The sequence below is a fragment of the Vipera ursinii genome, assembly GCF_947247035.1.
Source record: "Vipera ursinii genome assembly, chromosome: 3".
NCBI classification, from domain to species: Eukaryota; Metazoa; Chordata; class Lepidosauria; order Squamata; family Viperidae; genus Vipera; species Vipera ursinii.
Genome location: NC_139516.1, coordinates 143,763,502 through 143,783,182, shown reverse-complemented (window position 1 = coordinate 143,783,182; position 19,681 = coordinate 143,763,502). Strand labels below are relative to the sequence as shown.

Below are 19,681 nucleotides of genomic sequence, written 5' to 3'. Positions count from 1 at the left end.
CCCCTGCAGCATTTTAATTATACCGAATACCGAATTCTTGATTGTGTTGCTTTTTCTTCCCCTCTTGATGTTTCTGCTCAAATTTAATTGGGAAAGGGATCCATTATTTTATCTCTGTGATAACCATAATATGCTATCAGTTCTTCATCGCAATTAAGCCAACCTAACCATTTCTTATCCTTTAAACAAAAAAAATGGGAAATTAAATCGTGGTAGTGGTGGAATAAAAAAAGTTATTTTCGTCAATATGTTTTTGAGTATATAATAAACTTAACAAAACTCTAAGCAACAGGCCTAGTATCAAAGTGAGGAACCTAATGTGCAGATACCAGGTGCTTCCCCAATCCTGATTTAATTTTATTAGCCCCAATAATTATCATCACATCCTGGCATGGAGGATGAGGAAAAGGAATAAATATTTCCATTTTGCCTGTAGCAAACCATCTGATCTCTAAATTGTGCAAACGTTGACTGTAGGTATTCAAACCATAATTTGAAGTAAGTTTACTTCTTCACATTTGATCAGATTGGTCAGTCTGAAATAGACATTAAAATTTCTGTACTTTTGTGGCCACACCAGAGGAATGATAAGTGAGATATATAAGTCAGAAAGAGGCTTGGTTCATTGTTCCAATGCTGAATCACTTCTGAGTGAAATTTGATCATCAGTCTCTCTAGGCTTAATAACCAAAGCTATTTGTCAGGAACTTGGGTGAAAATTTATCTGGCACAGATTGCCTTCTGAGAAGTCGGTGATTAGCAAGATATTTCAGATTCAAAGTGTCTAAGCTAAAGTACCTCATTTTGAATAGAAAACAGTTGCTTTGAGAGCCAGTTTGGTGTAGTGGCTATGATGCTGATCTAGAAACTGGAAGTCTATGAATTCATGCTCTTTGGTGTGAAAATCAGTTGGGTGAATCTAAGCAATTTTCTCTTGGGCCTACACCTCACAGGATTGTTGTTGTGAAGAAAATAGGAGGCAGGACAATTAGCATTTTTAGGCACCCCTGAGCTGACCAAAATTAAATGTGAGATAACAAAAGCTAATAATGAATGAATTAAAAAACACTTTCATAATCCAATCAGCTGTTTTATCATGTTTCTTGAGTTCAGAATTCCTAATTGATAGGATAGCCCATTTTAAATTGTGGAAAACCAGGCAATATGACCTTGAAACAATTGTAGTTTGAAAAGTTTTGCCTACCACCCCTCGAATTCCTTTTTGAAATGAGACCTGCAAGAGAGAAACAGAGATTTAATGTAATTCATTCAACTTAATAAATAAGACTGATTTAGTTCATTCTTGTAAAGGAAATGTAGCCTATCCTTAAAGCCTCCATTAATTATCATGATTTTTGAAATTGACAACTGTGGACTATGCAACACTGCAAAATTCATTTGGAGTGTGCAAAGATTTACTGTTTATACCCACTTTCTGCAACGTTCCTATAACAATGTTTTTCAAACCTAGCAACTTTAAGACAACTGCATGTGGTCTGGGGAATTATTGGAGTTAAACTTAAAGTTACAGAGTTTGAAAAAACACTGATCTACGAGGTGATGGAATACTTCTCTCCTAACTGCACATACTAACTGGCTGCTGTTGTTTTAATCTTCTCAGTAAGCATTTTCCTTATCTGTTTTCAATTGCTATGGCTGTAACAGCTCCTTTCCAAAAGTGTGGGACCTGTAAGTTTCCATAGTGTAATTGCCACTCACGCTTTGGGTTTTGTTTGTGATGGGCACAGGACTTACCCGTACTGGCAGGCCTTCTTAAACAATTCCTCTCAACAGTATTGCCATGCCTTCAAATATTACTCAATAAACACCTCTCCAAAGGTGTGAATGACTTCCAATCAGGCTACCATCAAATGTGTCAGCTAAACACAGTCCCCACTACCACTATAGTGTGCCTGTAACATTTGGGGGCTTCAGCATCATTACCTGGCTTTGGTCATGTCCACATTCCATGGCCAAAGATACCTAACTAACCACATTTAAGGGACATGTGCTCCAGATGTAATTTCTGTCTCATTGCCAACCTTCTACCAAGGCATTCTATGCATGCCTTCATGTCCTGCTAACGTTCCATGAAGGCCTCCATTATCTGTTTTTAGAGGACATGGCCTTCTGATGCAGGCGTTGTTGAACTTCTAGTCCACTGCAGTGTTTTTTCTTAAATACACGCTTGCTATAATTGATGGGGCTCAGTCTGCAACAGCGGCAATCCAACCAATTCTGCAGATGAAACTGACAGCTGGGACACCAACAATTTCTACCTTTGTATGACAGCCAAGGTATCCTGTTAGACTGTTGTTTCTATTAGTAATTCAATCCATATCATTTTGTTACCATTCCCTCCCATGGATCAGAAGGCATCCTCAATTCTGTACTAAACAGGACTATGTTGACTCCTGTACATATGGGTCACTTTCACTATGAATATATGAGTCCTATTATCCTTATATCACCATCAAGGTATCACATCATTTCTTTATTTCTTATCCAGGGTCTAGATGTGGACCTTGTGCATCATTTTGTGAAGCATATGACTTCAACTACCAGGTTATGCTTTGAGCTGACCAGGAGCTACAGCTAGTAGCTTTGCAAGGTTATTCTACAAGATAAGTGGCTTTATTTTTTAGAACTTTAACAACCAGTAACTACTGAAGTCCAAAAACAGCCTTCTCTTTCTCAAGTGATCATTTTCACCAAGACCATAAGGGTTTCCTATACTTCTAATTTAATGGGGCCATTAGGACAGAAAGTTACTTTTAATCTAAAGTGATTATGTGGGTAATAACAGCAAAATATTATCAGCATTCTTTCTGATAAAAGAAATGCATATGTGAATAATTTATGCCCCAGTTGGAAAGACTAAGGGAACTACAATTCCCAGCATCCCTCACTACTATCTGGTTCTACTATAATAGAAACATTTGAAGAGTTGCTGTTTCCCATCCATTTATGCAGTCAATACATTCATATGCTGATGTTCATCAAGAAATGTTTGTCGTATGTGTATCACAACCCTGATTTGCATCTTAATGAACTATCTAGATGCGTCTTTGTAGACCTGTATTTCTGTCCAGAGACACAGATCTGGGTGAGACTAATTCATTAATTGGATCATGGTGAAGATATTCCCCTGACTACAGAAATGTTTTAAAAACAGAAGCTGAAAGTACAGTCTATTTATAGTCATAAGCATCTTAAAGTGGTACTCAACATTTCTCCAAGTGATAGAGTTGATGTGACTTCTGTTTCTTTGAAATGGTATAATTCTGTAATATCTATTTGTTAAAAGTACACAAGCAGAGAATACTGTAGGAAAACAGATCTCCTGTGTCTAATTTTTGGCAAGCAGTGTTTATAACCCTCTTTCCCCCAAGCCCTAAACCTCCTTTTGTGTAGTTAAATTTCTCAGCATTTTGCATAGTAATTCACACTCCATTGTCTTTGTGGCAGAAAGCTCTCTCAAACTGTATTTTGTCCGTATGTAATTATAGAGATGATATTCATTTATTTCTATTCTTATACACTGCCTTTCAGGAACCAGCCCTCTTGAGATGACTCACAATATTTGAAAAAACATAAGCAGTCATTATAACATATTGTGAAGTGTAAAACCATAATTTATAAAGCATAAAAAACATAACAGCAGCCATTAAGCAATATAAAAGGGAACAAGCAGCAAAGCATAAAAATTTCAAACAGCAGCAGTTAAATTCAGAACAACTTAAATGCCAATTAAAAGAAAGTTGGAACAAAGAGCCTTCGGGGGCCTAGAAATATAGTTCTACTTTAGAAGGATATTTCACCGACTTAGAAAGGTACACCTCTAATTGCCCACCTTGTCTAATACCCTACAAGAAAGGCCTTAAAGCCAGTCTTAGCACCACAACAAAATTTTGGATCCTAAATCTTTGAAATAGGCAGCTTATGTTGTACCTCATCCCATAACTATGAGTTGCACTCTGTAGAGTGGGAGCTTTCAAATATCTTTCAAAGATAGACAGCCACAGAGCACATTACTGCAAAGAACTAGTTTTGATGTAACTAGACTTTATATGGGGCAGTCGTATAAAGGCATGTTAGCAAGAGAAGAGTGGAAAACTAGTTTAATATAGCAGATAAAGGCACCAGGGCTAGAATCTGGTGCATTCTACTCCTGCCTTAGACATAAGGCCAACTGGGTAAGTTTGGGTAGGAGGCTCTCAGGAAGATAGAAGAAAGAAATGGTAAGCCATTTCCAAAAATATTGGCAAGAAAATCACAGTGCCTGTGATTTTCCAGCAATCCCCAGAAGACAAGATTGACCTGAAGGCATAAAATTAAGATATGAATTAGCAAGGGAAGAGGGCAACTGTCATCCAAGAAAGTGAAAGGGACAAGATTAGAAAATGTTGCAATAATTCAATTTATTGTTATTTGATTTTAGCCTTTGGGGGTTTTTTCCTGCAGGTTCCTGGAGAGAAAGTTGTTGGTAAGGACATGACGGTAATAGTGGAGTTCCCCAACCCACTGAAGCAAGATCTCACCAATGTCTGGGTCCGACTTGATGGCCCTGGTGTGCTAAAACCAGTCTCAAAATTATTCAGGTAAGGCAAGGCCTATTATGGCATAGTTTTCTGGGTATTCGTAACAAAATGAACACTACATGTGCCATCATATTTGAGCAATATCAGCTTCTCTGTTGAGGGCATGAAACCAATCTTCTCCAACCATTTGTCCTTTGGGTGTATCAGGATTATAACTCCAAGGAACTGCAGCTAGCAAGGTTCTGCTAACTGGGAATTTAGGAGATGATTACCTCCAAATATCTCTGAATTAGAGGAATTGATCATTATAAAACTGTATTTCTTCCCCAGGCATCAGTGACAGCAAGCTACTATATCCAAATAATGAACAAAATAACTTAAAGTTACAGTAATATGTTACTGGAATAGTTTAGCAGCTAAATTATGAAAATGTAATCCAGCAAGACTCATTTAAAATGTCACTTATTTTAAGAAAACATGAAATAAGATAGCATTTCTCTGCCTCATCCTCGTAACCATTAGTGGTCCATCTGATATTGATGAGAGTAATAAAACACTTTACAAAGCTGTGGCATTCTTATAATGTAACTCAAATTTCTTAAACCAGGGGTCCCCAACCCCCGGTCCATGGACTGGTACCGGGCCGCCGCATGCCAGCAACCAAGCCACACAAACAAGCAAAGCCCTATCCATGGGATGCAGGCAGCACACAAACCACACAATCTCTGGTCCATGGAAAAACCTTTCTCCACGGAACCGGTTCCTGGTAGCCAAAAGGTTGGGTACCTCTGCTTTAAACAATGAAAAATTCCTCTATAAATTCTCATGACACCTAAATGAGTCAATACTGAGCCTTGGTGGAGCAGTGGACTAATGTCTCCTTAAGTAACACCAGCTGCCTGCAATTATTGCAGGTTCACATCCCACCAGGCTCAAGGTTGACTCAGCCTTCCATCCTTCCGAGGTAGGTAAAATGAGGACCCAGATTGTTGGGGGCAATTAAGCTGACTTTGTAATAATGCCGCTTGGGGTGTGTGTGAAAGCCCTAATAAGCAGGCATATACATAGAATGAAGGCTACTGCTAAGCTTGTAAGCCGCCCTGAGTCTTCGGAGAAGGGCAGGATATAAATGGAATTAAAATAAAAAAAATAAATAAATCTGAAAACAGTTCCAGGTCAACATGTATTTGGTGATCTGCAAACTTCTCTTCTCTTCCCTTTCCAGTGATTTCATTTACTTATTGTAGAGAAAGCCTCTCACCCTTCTTCCCAATTCCTCTACTTCAGATCCCACAAAGGGAATGCTAGCTTAATGCGCTGAAGCTCTCCCTCAATAGGCGATAGGGAAAAAGGAGTGGTGGCCATTGAAAAGCCTTTCTTTCTTTCTTTCTTTCTTTCTTTCTTTCTTTCTTTCTTTCTTTCTTTCTTTCTTTCTTTCTTTCTTTCTTTCTTTCTTTCTTCCTTTCACCACAAGAACTGGATTTTTTAAAGTAACAGTTAAAAAAAACACAGATTACCGACACTGCATTAATATACAGATTGAACCTGCTTGTTAATAGTGAAGATTCGCTGAGTTTTGAGTAGGGAGAGAATTTCACTTAAGGTTCAAACTTCATTGCAAGGAAAATTCTCTTTTACTAATTATCCGGAGACTAAATAATCAAATAAATCTTTTTTTTTATTTCAGTAATAATTGTAACATAACTGGTTCTATTATTTTTAAATTGTTCTAAATATGTTACTGATTTTTTGCCACCATTTTTATATTTATTTTTTAAAACGATATCGAAAGAGTAGTTTTAAGAATACGATCAAGAGCAAGGAATTTACAATCCTCTAGATCAGGGGTCCCCAACCTTGGGAACTTTAAGACCTGTGGACTTCAACTCCCAGAATTCTGGGAGTTGAAGTCCACAAGTCTTAAAGTTGCCAAGGTTGGGATCCCTGGTCTAGATATTGCTGAACAGCAATTTCCAGTATCTTATATCATTGTCAATGTTATTTGGAGCTGTTGAAGCTGTAATTTAGCAGTCACTTGTGAGCTCTAGGTTTCCTGTTCTTGTGTTAAATTATGGAACTATTCCAATATGTGTTGTAAATGTTAATACAAGTACTGAATTGCATTTTCATTTGGCATGATTGTGGTACGTTAAAGTAATAGAAAATAAACCATCACAGATTGTTTAAATATTCATCCCATTTTCCTCATTATATTGAAGATGATAAATGACCAGTCCACTTTGATGGCTCAACACATTACCAAGAATCATCCATCACCACATTACTCCAAGACAATTGAATTAGTTTGGTTTTATTCCATTAGCAAAAAATTAATACTTTTTTCCCTCTGGGATGCATTCCAGTTTTGTTTTTTACTTATTTCTGAACAAGTCTTTTTGGAAATGCCATGTCCAGTCTTCTAGATTGCATTATTTCTTCCTTGACAAAATTATATGCAAGGGGTTATTTTAAGCCAGCAAGATTTATACAAAAATCTATGTTCTACTACAATGCAGTAACCAGCTTTAACGAGCATTCAAGATTTTGTTTTGTTCATGATACTATAGAGTCAAGGCTTAAGTGGAAACAATTCTGAAACTGCTTGTTATTAAATTAAAGCTTAAAGATGTAAAAGTCAAACCACATGCTAAGCAGATCCATGAATATCCAGTACCACCTTCCATAAGTATTTTTTTCATTAAGAGTCTTGGATTTAAATGGGGACACAGCACTGGAGTAACCACTAATAACACCATTATTATTTTGATTTAAATAATTTGCGCAAGGTAGGAAAAAGAAACAGACAAGTGAAGACAAATATATACAGTGTGAAGTCAGATCTATATCTAGAAAAAAAACTGAGCAAATTTTATTTTTTTTAACAAAGCTCTATCTAATACTACAGTCCCTGATGTAAATCCATCCATTCTTCTTACAACTACCTTGTAAATTAAATAAGCAGAAGATCTCATTCATAACTTGTCTCAAAAAACAGTGATGATTGTGCATTTCCTGAAATTGTTGAGATGCATGTACTTTTTTTTAGGCTTTAAAACAACCCCAATAATTGGAGGTAGGTTTTTCCTTCATATCACAAACTCTTTTTTCTACTACCAGGATGCTGGTTTATATATTAGATTTATAAACCATGTCAAACTATGTTTGCATTATTGTATTTCATTGCAGAGAGATTCCAAGGAATTCAACCTTGATCTGGGAAGATAAATATGTTCCAAAGCAGCATGGCTTACGAAAGTTGATTTCAAGCTTGAATTGTGATGCCTTACGACATGTCTACGGCGAGCTGGACATCAGTATTCAGAGTGCTGAGTAAATATCTTTCTCTCTTTCCTTTTCTGTTCAATGATTTCCACATTTCATTACAGGAAAGTATAAGAAAGAATTGTACTTTCAAATGCCCTAATCCAAAAGTTGCCAAACATACATTCTGCACATATGCTTACTATTTTTTTTCAGTTTATTTTCAGAGGGTTTTTCCCCCCTCAAAATGATGAAAGATCAAGTTCATATAAACATATACACTCCACACATTCATTTGTATTCTGCCTTTCCTGAAAGTTAATTACATGAGGTACCGTACATAATCCCCACTTTTGTCACAAACAACACTGTAAAATCTGTTAAACTAAGGGATTGTGATTGCACACTAAGCCTCGCACTCATGAGATTTGGATTGAGAATAAGATAGATGGCCCAGAAGCAATTTTAAGAAGCGAGTCTCCTACTTCCTGATACAACACTCTTTATACCACCACACCAAATTACACACCAACAGTACAAGTTTACTTACACTGATTTTCTTTGCCCATCAACTTCTTTGCTGAGGTTTAGTACTGGACTGATTCTTCTTTCATCCCAAACTAACATAAGCATCACTAAAAGAGAATAACTGAGCACCAATAAAAACAGAATTATTTCAAACAACAGAAAATTACTCAATGTGAATTAGTTTAGGTGATAATGTTCCCAACTAATAATAAGAATGTATGATGTTACATATTAAAATCAGGCAAATTTTAAAATATTTCAGCTTCTGGAGCATTCTGAATGTTAGTTTTAATTAAAACTCGACATTCTGTGGATATTTTTAAAGATAAAAAAATCAGGACAATAAAATGTTCTCTTTGTTATCTTTATTCCCAACAAGCTTAGATGTATGTATAGAGTTGGATTCAGAAAACATAGGTTGAATTTTTATCTCCCCCACCCCACCTCACACACACCTTTCATGATAACTACACTTTTACCAGCAGTTTAAGAACTGTCGAGGTTCCGATGTGTAAAAGTCACCTTGATTTTAATGGGGAAGACTTAAAGAAGTCATGAGATTTACTTTAACACTTCTGTTAGCAAGTCATATATATCCAGAGGGCATCTCTGAGAATAGAAGCACAGATGTAGCTATGTCTGAAGTGGGTGAAATCAAAATCTGCACAAGCTCTGTGCCCCTTTTGAATGGACACGCAGTGTCAAACAGACTGGATTTTGAACCTCCTCCCAACAGTCAATGCAGCTGCTTAGATACATTCCTTTAAGTGGATTACCAGCAATTTCAGTTACAAATATTAATATGATTGGTCTATCAGCGTAACCAAAGTATTCCGACTTAGGCGATAGCTAATTGTGGCTCACTATTGCCTTTAAATGAATACAGATTGTGAGCTGAGTTTGCTAGAATATCAGCAGAGGCATCTAGGATGATATATAAGAGGATAAAAAAACTCATTCCACCCTTAAAGGTTATCCTAACGGTCCTTGCATGGCTCAGTGACGACTTCACATCTCTGTTTTGGTAGAGAGATTGTAAGGGGTTAAATCCAACCCTTGGACACTGATCCACAAGCTGCATTCCTTCATAGACAAGATTACCATAGCCATGCTATATTGTTAAACAAATTAAGAAATCTGCTCCAGATTTTTTTTTATATCATGGAAATTTACTTTATTGAAACTTACAAGGTGGCACTACCTAGCCAACTCTGTTTTCAAAGAGCTAAGCAAAACCATGGTTACTATTTGGATGGGAACAACTCAGAAGATGACAATACAAAATACATTTTGTACTGTTACCAACACTGTAATAGGGCAGCCACAGAAGTCTATGCAGGTAGTCCTCGATTTATGACCACAATTGAGCCCAACATTTTTATTGCTAAGTGAGACATTTGTTAAGTGAGTTTTGCAACCTTTCTTGCCACAGTTGTTTAGTGAATTACTGCAGCTGTTAAATTCAGTAATACAGTTATTAAGGGAATCTGGCTTTCCCATTTACTTTTCTTGTCAGAAGTTGCAAAAGGGGATCATGACCTCAGAACACTGCAGTCATCATAAATATGAGTCAGCTGCCAAGCATCTGAATTTTGATCATGTAACCATGGGGATGCTGCAATGGTCTACTCATAAGAGTGAAAAACAGTCATGTCACTTTTTCCAGTGCTGTTGCAGCTTCAAATGGTCACTAAACAAGCTGTTGTAAGTCAAGGACTACCTGCAGAGCCAAAAAAAATCAGGGGGAGTCTACTAGCAGACAAACATATTTTACTGAAAAGCAACTGAGCTGTAATTCATAAACACTTTTGTCTTTTAATAACATTTGTCTGAAATGATACTACCAGACACCTACTGTTGCCGGGAAAACTATATGGCCAGACTCATGAATCTGGCAAGGAAGACTTTACATTTTCACAATTATCATCAAAATCATTTCTTTTGACCTGGAGCCAATCCATTGTTTCAGAAGAAAAGTTGCTTGTGGAATATTCTATGTCAAGTCTCAGTTTAGTTTAGTTGGATGGAATTTGTGGAAATAGCTTGTAACTAAAGGCCCCCCCAGCAATGTAACTTTAAGTGGTCATGGATAATAAGCCTCTTAAGCAACTCTTGAATGTGTCATGAGTTTATTCCTTTGAGAAATTATCTAATTAAGTGTGCATTGTTAATGAAGTCAGTTTGTATGTAAAATCTGATTATGCTGCTTTACACCAAAGTCAACTACTGTTAATCTGCTTTTCACTTTGTGTCTTAAGAGCTTATATCTAAGGATATTTACCCATGTAGTATGGCTGTATTACTATCATCTTTCTCAGCTTTTCTTCTTGATATCTTAGGATTATATTACTTTCTTGTTTATGTGTACACTGAGAGCTTTTCCACCAAGACAAATTCCTTGTGTGTCCAATCACACATGGCCAATAAAGTATTCTATTCTATTACCACAAACTAATGCAATAAAAGAATCACCTTGCCTGCATGTGTCTCTTCCAGTTCTGGTTGGTTGAATTTAGAGTGTATTTTGACTTCATGAAGACACCTATATTTTAATCCCTTTGGACAGCCTGATCCTAATCTGCCATTTCCTAAGTGTGCTGGATTTTACATGATAGGTTCACGTATTGTCATAAATCAGGGATTTGCTGTACACCACAACACCCAAGAGAGCCACTGATCACATCTGCAAATCCTCTAGATCAAAATTACCACTTTAACTTTGGTTTTTCATTTCATCAAGAAAGTGATTACTTACACAGTTGATAATATCTACAGTATGTCACAGCAAGCAGCAGGATCTAAGCTTACCCTGGTTTTCTTGGGAACTAAGCAGAGTTTGGCTTTTTAAAAATATTTGCATGGAGAGCAAAAGAATTTCAGAGCTCTCGGAAAATAGAAAAATCATATTTGAGAAAACTAAAGTGAGTCATATATTTAAAGTTACCAGGAAAACTGGGATCAATACTTGACTTATAGCTTTCTTTATATATTTTCTCGGTGTAAGCTCAATTGAATAAACTTCCTTTTAAATAAATCTACATGGGGCTATATGAAAGGCAAGTAAACTTTAATTAAGCAATTTTCTATCTTTCATTTAGCTAAGTTTCTTTTTAAACATCAGCTGAGATATTGGTGATCACATTGCCATAGAATATATTTGCATTCATGCTCTGTAAGTAAACGTGGCTTCCTCTGCAACCTAATTATTTAATTGTTTGATTAAATATTTGACCAAGGCAAATACATGACTTTCAGCAAGATGATAAAAGACTGACCGCTTTTGCAATCAGTATTGTGTAAGTTAAAAAATAATTGCCATTTCTCCCAACTTTGAGAGTTAGGATTTGATGGGAAAAAGTATGAAAGGCTAAGAATGAAGTTAGTGAGGGGATTGAAAGCTAAATCCATGGTTAAAGAAACTGGGTAAGTTGAGCCTGAAAGAAAGAGAAGACAAAGAAAAGAAGTCCCAGTAGTCTTCAGATGCTTGAAGGGCTGCGATAAAGAAAACAGTGTGGATTTATTCTTCATAGTTCCAGAGGATAGGACAAAACAAATGGGTGGAAACTTTACAGATCCAAATTCAAATAAGGAATTGACTATTAAGGAGTAGAACAACCTGCCTCCTGCAGTCATGGCTGCTCCATCACTGTACATTTTCAAGCAAAGGTTGGACAGCCATTTGTCTAAGATGGTATTAAGATTCCTGCCCTGAGTAGAAGTTGGATGAAAGACCTTTAAAATCCCTTCCAACCTGATCATTCTGTGAACTTCTTAGCAATCAAGTTTCTATGTTCTTGGATGTCCAAATTCCTTTTATCGTACTGCTTCACTGCTCCAACATCCCTCCTGTCATAAGTACTTTTCATTAAAAACATGGGTTTTATTACAAGATCTTTTCATGCAATGGTTCTGAGAAGCAGACCTTCTCCAAGCATTTATCAATATGTCGAGTGTTTTCATATAATGGGAGAATAGTCCTGCACACAGACAATTATGCATGACAAGTACAGTACATGGGTTGGAAACACTCTGCAAAAAGGTAAAGGTAAACGTTCCCCCGCACATGCCTGCTAGTCGTTTCCAACTCTAGGGGCCGGTGCTCATCTCCGTTTCAAAGCCGAAGAGCCAGCGCTTGTCCAAGGATGTCTCTGTGGTCATGTGGCAGACATGACTAGACGCCAAAGGCGCATGGAACACTGTTACCTTCCCACCGTAGTGGTCCCTATTTTTCTACTTGCATTTTTACGTGCTTTCGAACTGCTAGGTTGGCAGAAGCTGGGATGAGTAACAGGCACTCACTCTGTTACGCGGCACTCGGGATTCGACCTGCCAAACTCCCGATGTTCTGATCGATAAGCTCAGCATCCTAACCCACTGAGCCACTGCATCCCTGCAAAAAAGGTCTCTATTAATACTATGATTTTCCCTCAAAAATCTGGGAGTCTGTGTGGAGGAAACAATATTCTATTCCTTCTTCCTTGTTCTTTGTACAACCAGGAAAACTGAGAAGCTTTGAAAAGGATAACACAACCTGAAGGCTGAGATTCTCCCTCTGCAAAATGCCACAGTGCAAATTGCACCTGTTCTTAGTCACTTGCTCTTCTCTAGACTAGCTGTCCAAAACACAGCCCACAGTGCAATCCTTTTGCTCTGAGGGGAATCCTACTGAGTTCAATAAGAATATTTCTTGGTAAGCCTACTGATTATTGCTGCTTTAGTTTAGGTCTGCACTACACTTTGGTGTAGTGATATTGATATTGTTTGCTCCTCTGCTTCTCTGCATAGCAAATGAAAACAATGTCAACTATGAATGAAGGCGAATATTTTTGACCCAGGATAATGTGCCAGGATCTAATCTGCGTCAATCAGGGAACTTCAGAGAGAAGTTCCCTGAAAATGGGCTCCAGCCTGAGTCCAAAACCTCAGAAGACAAAATCTCTGGTCCTGGTGACCGACCCAAATTGGATCCGGCAATACCAACTATTCCCATTTCAGTTTGTTTGCTTCCAAGAGGGAAGCAGAGAAAATGGAGCACCAACATCTCCATCACTGAGCAGAAAATACAAGACGACATAGGGCAATGGACAGCTTCATCTCTCATCCCACTTCAGTCTGACTGAAGCTCCTGAGGGAGGAAAGAAAAACGAGAATGCCACAAGCTGTCTTACAGCGGCATCAACAAGCAAGCCCAGACACCAGCTTCCTTCAGCAGCTAAGAATAGAAGACCTCTGCTTTCAAAATAAAATGCCCAGACCTGTCTTTTCACCTGCCTTAAGCAGGCACTTTCTGGTGTATTCAGCTGGAAGTGACCGCAGTGCATTCATGCCATTTTTGCAGGATGACCAGCTCCAAATTTTATTGCTTGATCCTCAAAAGCCACATCACAGATCTACTTTCAAGTGTTAAGGCCCTTTCATTTATGTCACAAGAGCATCCCTTCATTTTTAACTTTTGATGTTATTTATAGCTTCAGCCAAATGCCAAACATATTTTAAAATAGCAAAAGGAATAAGGGCTGTGTGTAAGAGTGCACACATGCATACGCACACATAGAAACAAAACATGCAAGTTGAGTTAGTATCTGGGACAGATGAGTGAGTGTCTGGAAAAAGTTGCAAAATAGGCCTATATCTGAGAAGGTGGGATAAAATCAAAGTGTACTTCAAGAGCTATGCTGATAAACCAGAAATCACAGTTAAGTGGCATTTTAATGTATCAGAGCATATTTAGGGGCAATCACCAAAATGAATCAGATAAATAAATACATTGCTAGAAATTTATGAAGAGTTTACCTAACAGGAATGTGGATTTCTTAGACAACCAGTTTTTTTTAATGAATCATTGAAAAAAATGGAATAAGTTGGTATGTATTGACAAGTATTTCCCACTTATCGACTCATTTTTGCCTCAGAGTAGAAAATATGCAAATGTTTTGGTTATATTACATGATCAAAGAGCAAGTACTGTCCAGTAGTAGCCTATGAGCTATGTGGTCGTGTCAAACTTACAGACACTGTTTCCCCATCAGCAGGAACTGAACCTGTATCTTTCAATATATAAATGTATATAGGGTACTCTCTAGTCCTTGCAGAATTGTTTTCTAAGCCTGTTGCTCTAGGGGCTAAAGAGTCTTTGGCCAAATGACAATAGCAAATACATGAGCACCTATCCAGCTGTATACAGAATGGTGTTGTTTGCAAGAGGCCAGGAAAGGCTCTTTAATTCCTGATTATCCATCAAGAGGGATGCAATATAAGTTCCTCCTGGCACACCAATAGTCCTTCACAGGCCATGAAACAACATCTGGGGCTGGAAGGCACAGCGGTTCTTTCTAGATTATAAAGCAAAAGCAAATTATGACAGAGCCAGCATGGGAAGGCTTTCATACTTGTAGGTTTCCATTTAGCCCCAGTGGGGAAGGGAATATTAAAGAGAAGAATGAATGACAAGCCAGATGATCCTCAGACGCATTTTAAAGCCACAATGCAAAATGTCTGCTTTGCTGGACCTTGTGACTGAACACTAAAAACGTGAACTAAGCTGAAATGGGAAGGACTCTATAGATGGATAAAAATGTCAAATTCAGTCTAAACATCTGGCTGACTATGTAACCAACTATTACAGCACAGAATGTGTCTAGATGTCAGTTTCCATGTGTTAGGAATATGGTTCAAAAAAAAAAGAACATTTAAGAATCTGAAGTTGCACAATCGAGTTCGTTTTTGGAAAAAATGAAAACATCTGGACATTCCTCCACAAACATCTATGGAGATTCTCAGTCATCCAGGTCATGGTTTTCTCAAACGTGCTTTCTCAAGAAGCAACTGGACTTCCTTGTTTTTCTCTGAAGTCATTTCGCTTCACACCCATTTGCACTCATCAGGTGACCCTGAGGTCACAGAAAAAACCCCCAAGTGGCTTCAACGGCTCTCTAAAAGAATGCAAACGACCAGCTGTCTGTAAGGAATATAGATCCTTCCATTCCCCACCATTCAGTCAGAGCTGAAGAAGCTTCTTGGATGAGAAGCGAAACATCTTCAAGGAAAAACAAGAAAATCCAGTTGCTTCTTGAAAAAGCACCTTTGGGATTCCTCCACAAAACGGATACTTGACAGTCATATCTTTGGAATGCCATCCCCTGAAGGAACAAAGACAGGACACTGTATAAACATATGTTCAAATGAAGCATTAATCTGATTGCGTTTTCAACAAAATAATGATTTTCTCAATGGAGTCCAAAAGATCCAAAATATTTTTTTGTTGAATAACATGTAATCTACTGAGGTTTTTTCATATTCTTATTAGCATTTCTTTGCATTGTCCCCCCATTTTTTTATTCCATTCAACCATTAAAGTTTACATATTAAATTGATCCATCACCGGCAGAATTTTATATGGAGTAAATGTAAGGGGGGGGGGGCTGTGTCACAGATTTTAATGAGCGCTTATAATAGATTAGATGCAACCAAGGCTGAAATTACTGCAGGTCCAAATTGGAACATCAATAGATATTCTGATTGTAAATCCTGCCACAGAGTTGTGCTAGGCTGATAATATTAGTCCTTTAGAATGAAAAATAATACAAACTCACCAGTTTTGTCTACTCGTTGATCCAAAGTCTACACCCAAGCTTTCAATTAATTTATTTCTGTATGATCGTGCTTTTATTCTGCGAACTGGATTATCACGTAATGTCAATTTAGTATGTGAAAAACTCTCAAAAGGGCAAAGTAGATTCCCCATGCCATCATTTATTCTTCAGCATTAGATGGGTAAAAAAAATATCCCAACTGCTGCAGAGTTTACAGAAATCATGTTATTGGCAATAAAATGAATGAATTATTTATTGACATAGAATAGCTATAGATGATTATAATGAAATGCAGCTACCTTTTATTGAAATGCTTATCAAGACATTATATTGATGTATACAAATCTGTGAATATATGTCTTGTATATTTTTCTTTTCCTTCTTTAATGCTTTATCTACAGAATTGTCCATCTTTTCCTTTGGCTTGCTTTATGCATTCAATTAATAAAAACAAAAATATTTTAAAAAATAACAATACAGACTTTAAAAGTTAGTAAAACATTGCAGTGATTTTTATCTGTGTCCCTCTGATGCAAAAATCCAGAAGCTTTTTAAGTATTCCTGGTTAAGATGACAGGAAAAAATATTCCTTTCCTTCTCCTCCCTCCTTTTTTTATTTCTTTTTTCTTTTCCTGAGGCATCTGTGGCTCTCCTATGCTCTTGGCTCTTCCTTTCCATTCATCTTATTTTGCAGTAGATGGTCTGCTGAGTCAAAGCTTAAATTTTCTTTAAGTAGTGGTTGCATTTCTCACAAATGTCAATGATCTTGTATTTCTGCTCTTGTTCTCTTATGTCTTTCAGAACCACAGTTGAAAAGTCCAAAGGGGACAAATGAAATTTGAACCTGTAAATAACAATGGAAAAAGTAAAAGATGAAGCATTTCCCCAAATGTGAAAAATTCCTTCCTTTTGTTTCTCATTAAACAGCAAACAAATTGAACAAACTGTACTTGAGACATATTTAGACATATCGGACACGGAAGGTCCAGTAGAGAACACTATCTTTTTTTTTAGAAATAAAGATATAACTTTTTCACATTAAAAGCTTCACTTGGCTCTTGAATAACCTGTTTCAGGCCACTCCACCCTCCAAAAATAGCAAGGGGCGAACAAAGAAGGTTAAAATCTATGACTGATTACTTATTTACTTACTTATTTTTTAGTCCACCCATCTCCTTCAAGAGATATAATTTATAGTTCAGTATCAATTCAATTCCACTTATTAAAAGTAGTTGATAAAGTTATTTTCCATGTATTTTGTAAATTCCCTTTGTTTACATTTAAAAAAATGGCAATTTGGTAGCAAGTTTAGGAGGGACTCTGGAGGCTGCGCTCAAGGTTGTTGGTCCAGTGCTCGTTCAGCAAGCTCAGGTCGATTACTTGCTTATTTACCTGTCTTTCACTAAGGAGCCCAACACAATAGTCAAATATAAATCCTACAAAGTTGGTTGGGCCGAGCAATGCAAGCTAGCCAGTGGTGGGATTCAGCCAGTTCACACTACTTCGGCAGAACCGGTAGCTATTTTTTTGTTGCCCAGGCCCAGAATAGACTTCCAGAAGCGCCATCCACACAGAGAACCAATTGTTCACATGTTTGAATCCCACCACTGGAGCTAGCCAATAGTCAATCACATGGTCAAGGAAAACTTACAGCTGATTTTCCTTGGTCCCCATTTATGGGTTGTTGCCACTACACCATACTGGTCATGGAAGATATTCTGCTTAAGAAGCCCTGAAGAATATAGCCAGCTAAAGCAAACCGTAAATTTCTCCCGATGTATGGCAGCTAATGGCATTCCTAAAATGGGCAAGCTGTTGCCAAGAAATGGATGTTCCAAGACAAAAAAAACGTTCAGCTCAACTTGACAGAGTTTACTTTTTCATTATGGCTGTATATAGACTGAACATCAACATCTTAGGTATCAGCGAACTAAAATAGACAGGAATGGGTGAATTCAGATGACCATCACGTATACTACTGCGGGCAAGAATCCCTCAGAAGAAATGGAGTAGCCTTCATAGTCAATAAAAGAGTAGGAAAAGCAATACTGGGATACAATCCTCAAAATGACAGAATGATCTCAGTTCGAATCCAAGCCAAACCATTCAATATCACAGTAGTCCAAGTCTATACCCCAACCACCAGTGCTGAAGAGGATGAACTTGACCGGTTCTATGAAGCCATAAAGCACCTTATAGAACTAACACCAAAAAATGATGTCCTTATCATCATGGGGGATTGGAATGCTAAAGAAGGAAGCCAAAAGATAACCGGAATAACAGGCAAGTTTGGCCTTGGAGTACAAAATGAAGCAGGGCACAGGCTGATAGAATTTTGTCAAGAGAATACAATGGTCTTGGCAAACACTCTTTTCCAACAACCCAAGACACAGCTCTACACATGGACATCACCAGACGGTCAACACAGAAATCAGATTGACTATATGCTCTTCAGCCAAAGATGGAGAAGCTCTATACACTCAGTAAAAACAAGACCAGGAGCTGACTGTAGCTCAGACCATGAGCTTCTCATTGCAAAGTTTAGGCTTAAACTGAAGAAAGTACGGAAAAGCACTAGGCCACTCAGGTATGAAATAAATCATATCCCTGTTGAATATACAGTAGAGGTGACAAATAGATTTAAGGAATTAGATCTGATAGATAGAGTGCTTGAAGAACTATGGACAGAGGTTTGCAACATTGTACAACAGGTAGCAACCAAAACCATGCCAAAGAAAAAGAAATGCAAGAAAGCAAAATGGCTGACTGAGGAAGCTTTGCAAATAGCTGAGGAAAGGAGAGAAGTGAAAGGCAAGGGGGGGAAAGAAAGATATGCCCAATTGAATGCAGAATTCCAGAGAATAGCTAGAAGAGATACAAATGCCTTCTTAAATGAACAGTGCAAAGAAATAGAAGAAAACAATAGAATAGGGAGGACCAGAGATCTCTTCAAGAAAATTGGAGAGATGAAGGGAACGTTTAATGCAAAAATGGGCATGATAAAGGACCAAAATGTCAGGGACCTAACAGAGGCAGAAGAGATTAAGAAGAGGTGGCAAAATTACACAGAAGAACTATACAAGAATGAGCTTAACGTCCCTGATAATCACAATGAGGTGGTCACTGACCTCGAGCCAGACATCCTAGAATGTGAAGTGATGTGGGCCTTAGAAAAGCTGAGCAACAACAAAGCTAGTGGAGGTGACAGTATTCCAGCTGAGCTATTCAAAATCTTAAAAGACGATGCAGTAAAAGTGCTACACTCAATTTGCCAGCAAATTTGGAAAACTCAACAGTGGCCACAGGATTGGAAAAGATCAGTTTACATTCCAATTCCAAAGAAAGGCAGTGCCAAAGAATGTTCAAACTATCGCACCATTGCACTCATTTCACATGCTAGTAAATTTATGCTTAAAATCCTACAAGCTAGACTCCAGCAGTATGTGGATCGAGAACTACCAGAAGTACAGGCAGGATTTCAAAGAGGCAGAGGAACTAGAGATCAAATTGCCAACATACGCTGGATCATGGAAAAAACTAGGGAGTTCCAGAAAAACATCTACTTCTGCTTCATTGACTATGCTAAAGCCTTTGATTGCATGGATCATAACAAACTGTGGCAAGTTCTTAAAGAGATGGGCATACCAGACCATCTTATTTGTCTCTTGAGAAACCTATATGTGGGCCAAGAAGCAACAGTGAGAACTGGACACGGAACCACTGATTGGTTCAAAATTGGGAAAGGAGTCCGGCAAGGTT

General features: G+C 37.7%; 1 protein-coding gene across 3 annotated transcripts in view; it reads left to right on the top strand.

Moving 5' to 3' along the window:
- The window catches only part of F13A1 (coagulation factor XIII A chain), a 564,207-nt gene that overhangs the window by 105,808 nt on the left and 438,718 nt on the right, over positions 1–19,681 (top strand). For 2 of the 3 annotated variants that reach the window (XM_083359938.1, XM_083359937.1), the window contains 3 exons: positions 4,465–4,601; positions 7,728–7,871; positions 16,724–16,911. In XM_083359938.1, the coding sequence (XP_083216064.1) occupies positions 4,465–4,601; positions 7,728–7,871; positions 16,724–16,757 (315 nt within the window). In that variant the 3' untranslated portion in view covers positions 16,758–16,911. Of the gene's footprint in view, positions 1–4,464; positions 4,602–7,727; positions 9,739–16,723; positions 16,912–19,681 lie in introns of those variants that run through there. The other variant, XR_014492156.1, reaches the window with a different exon arrangement.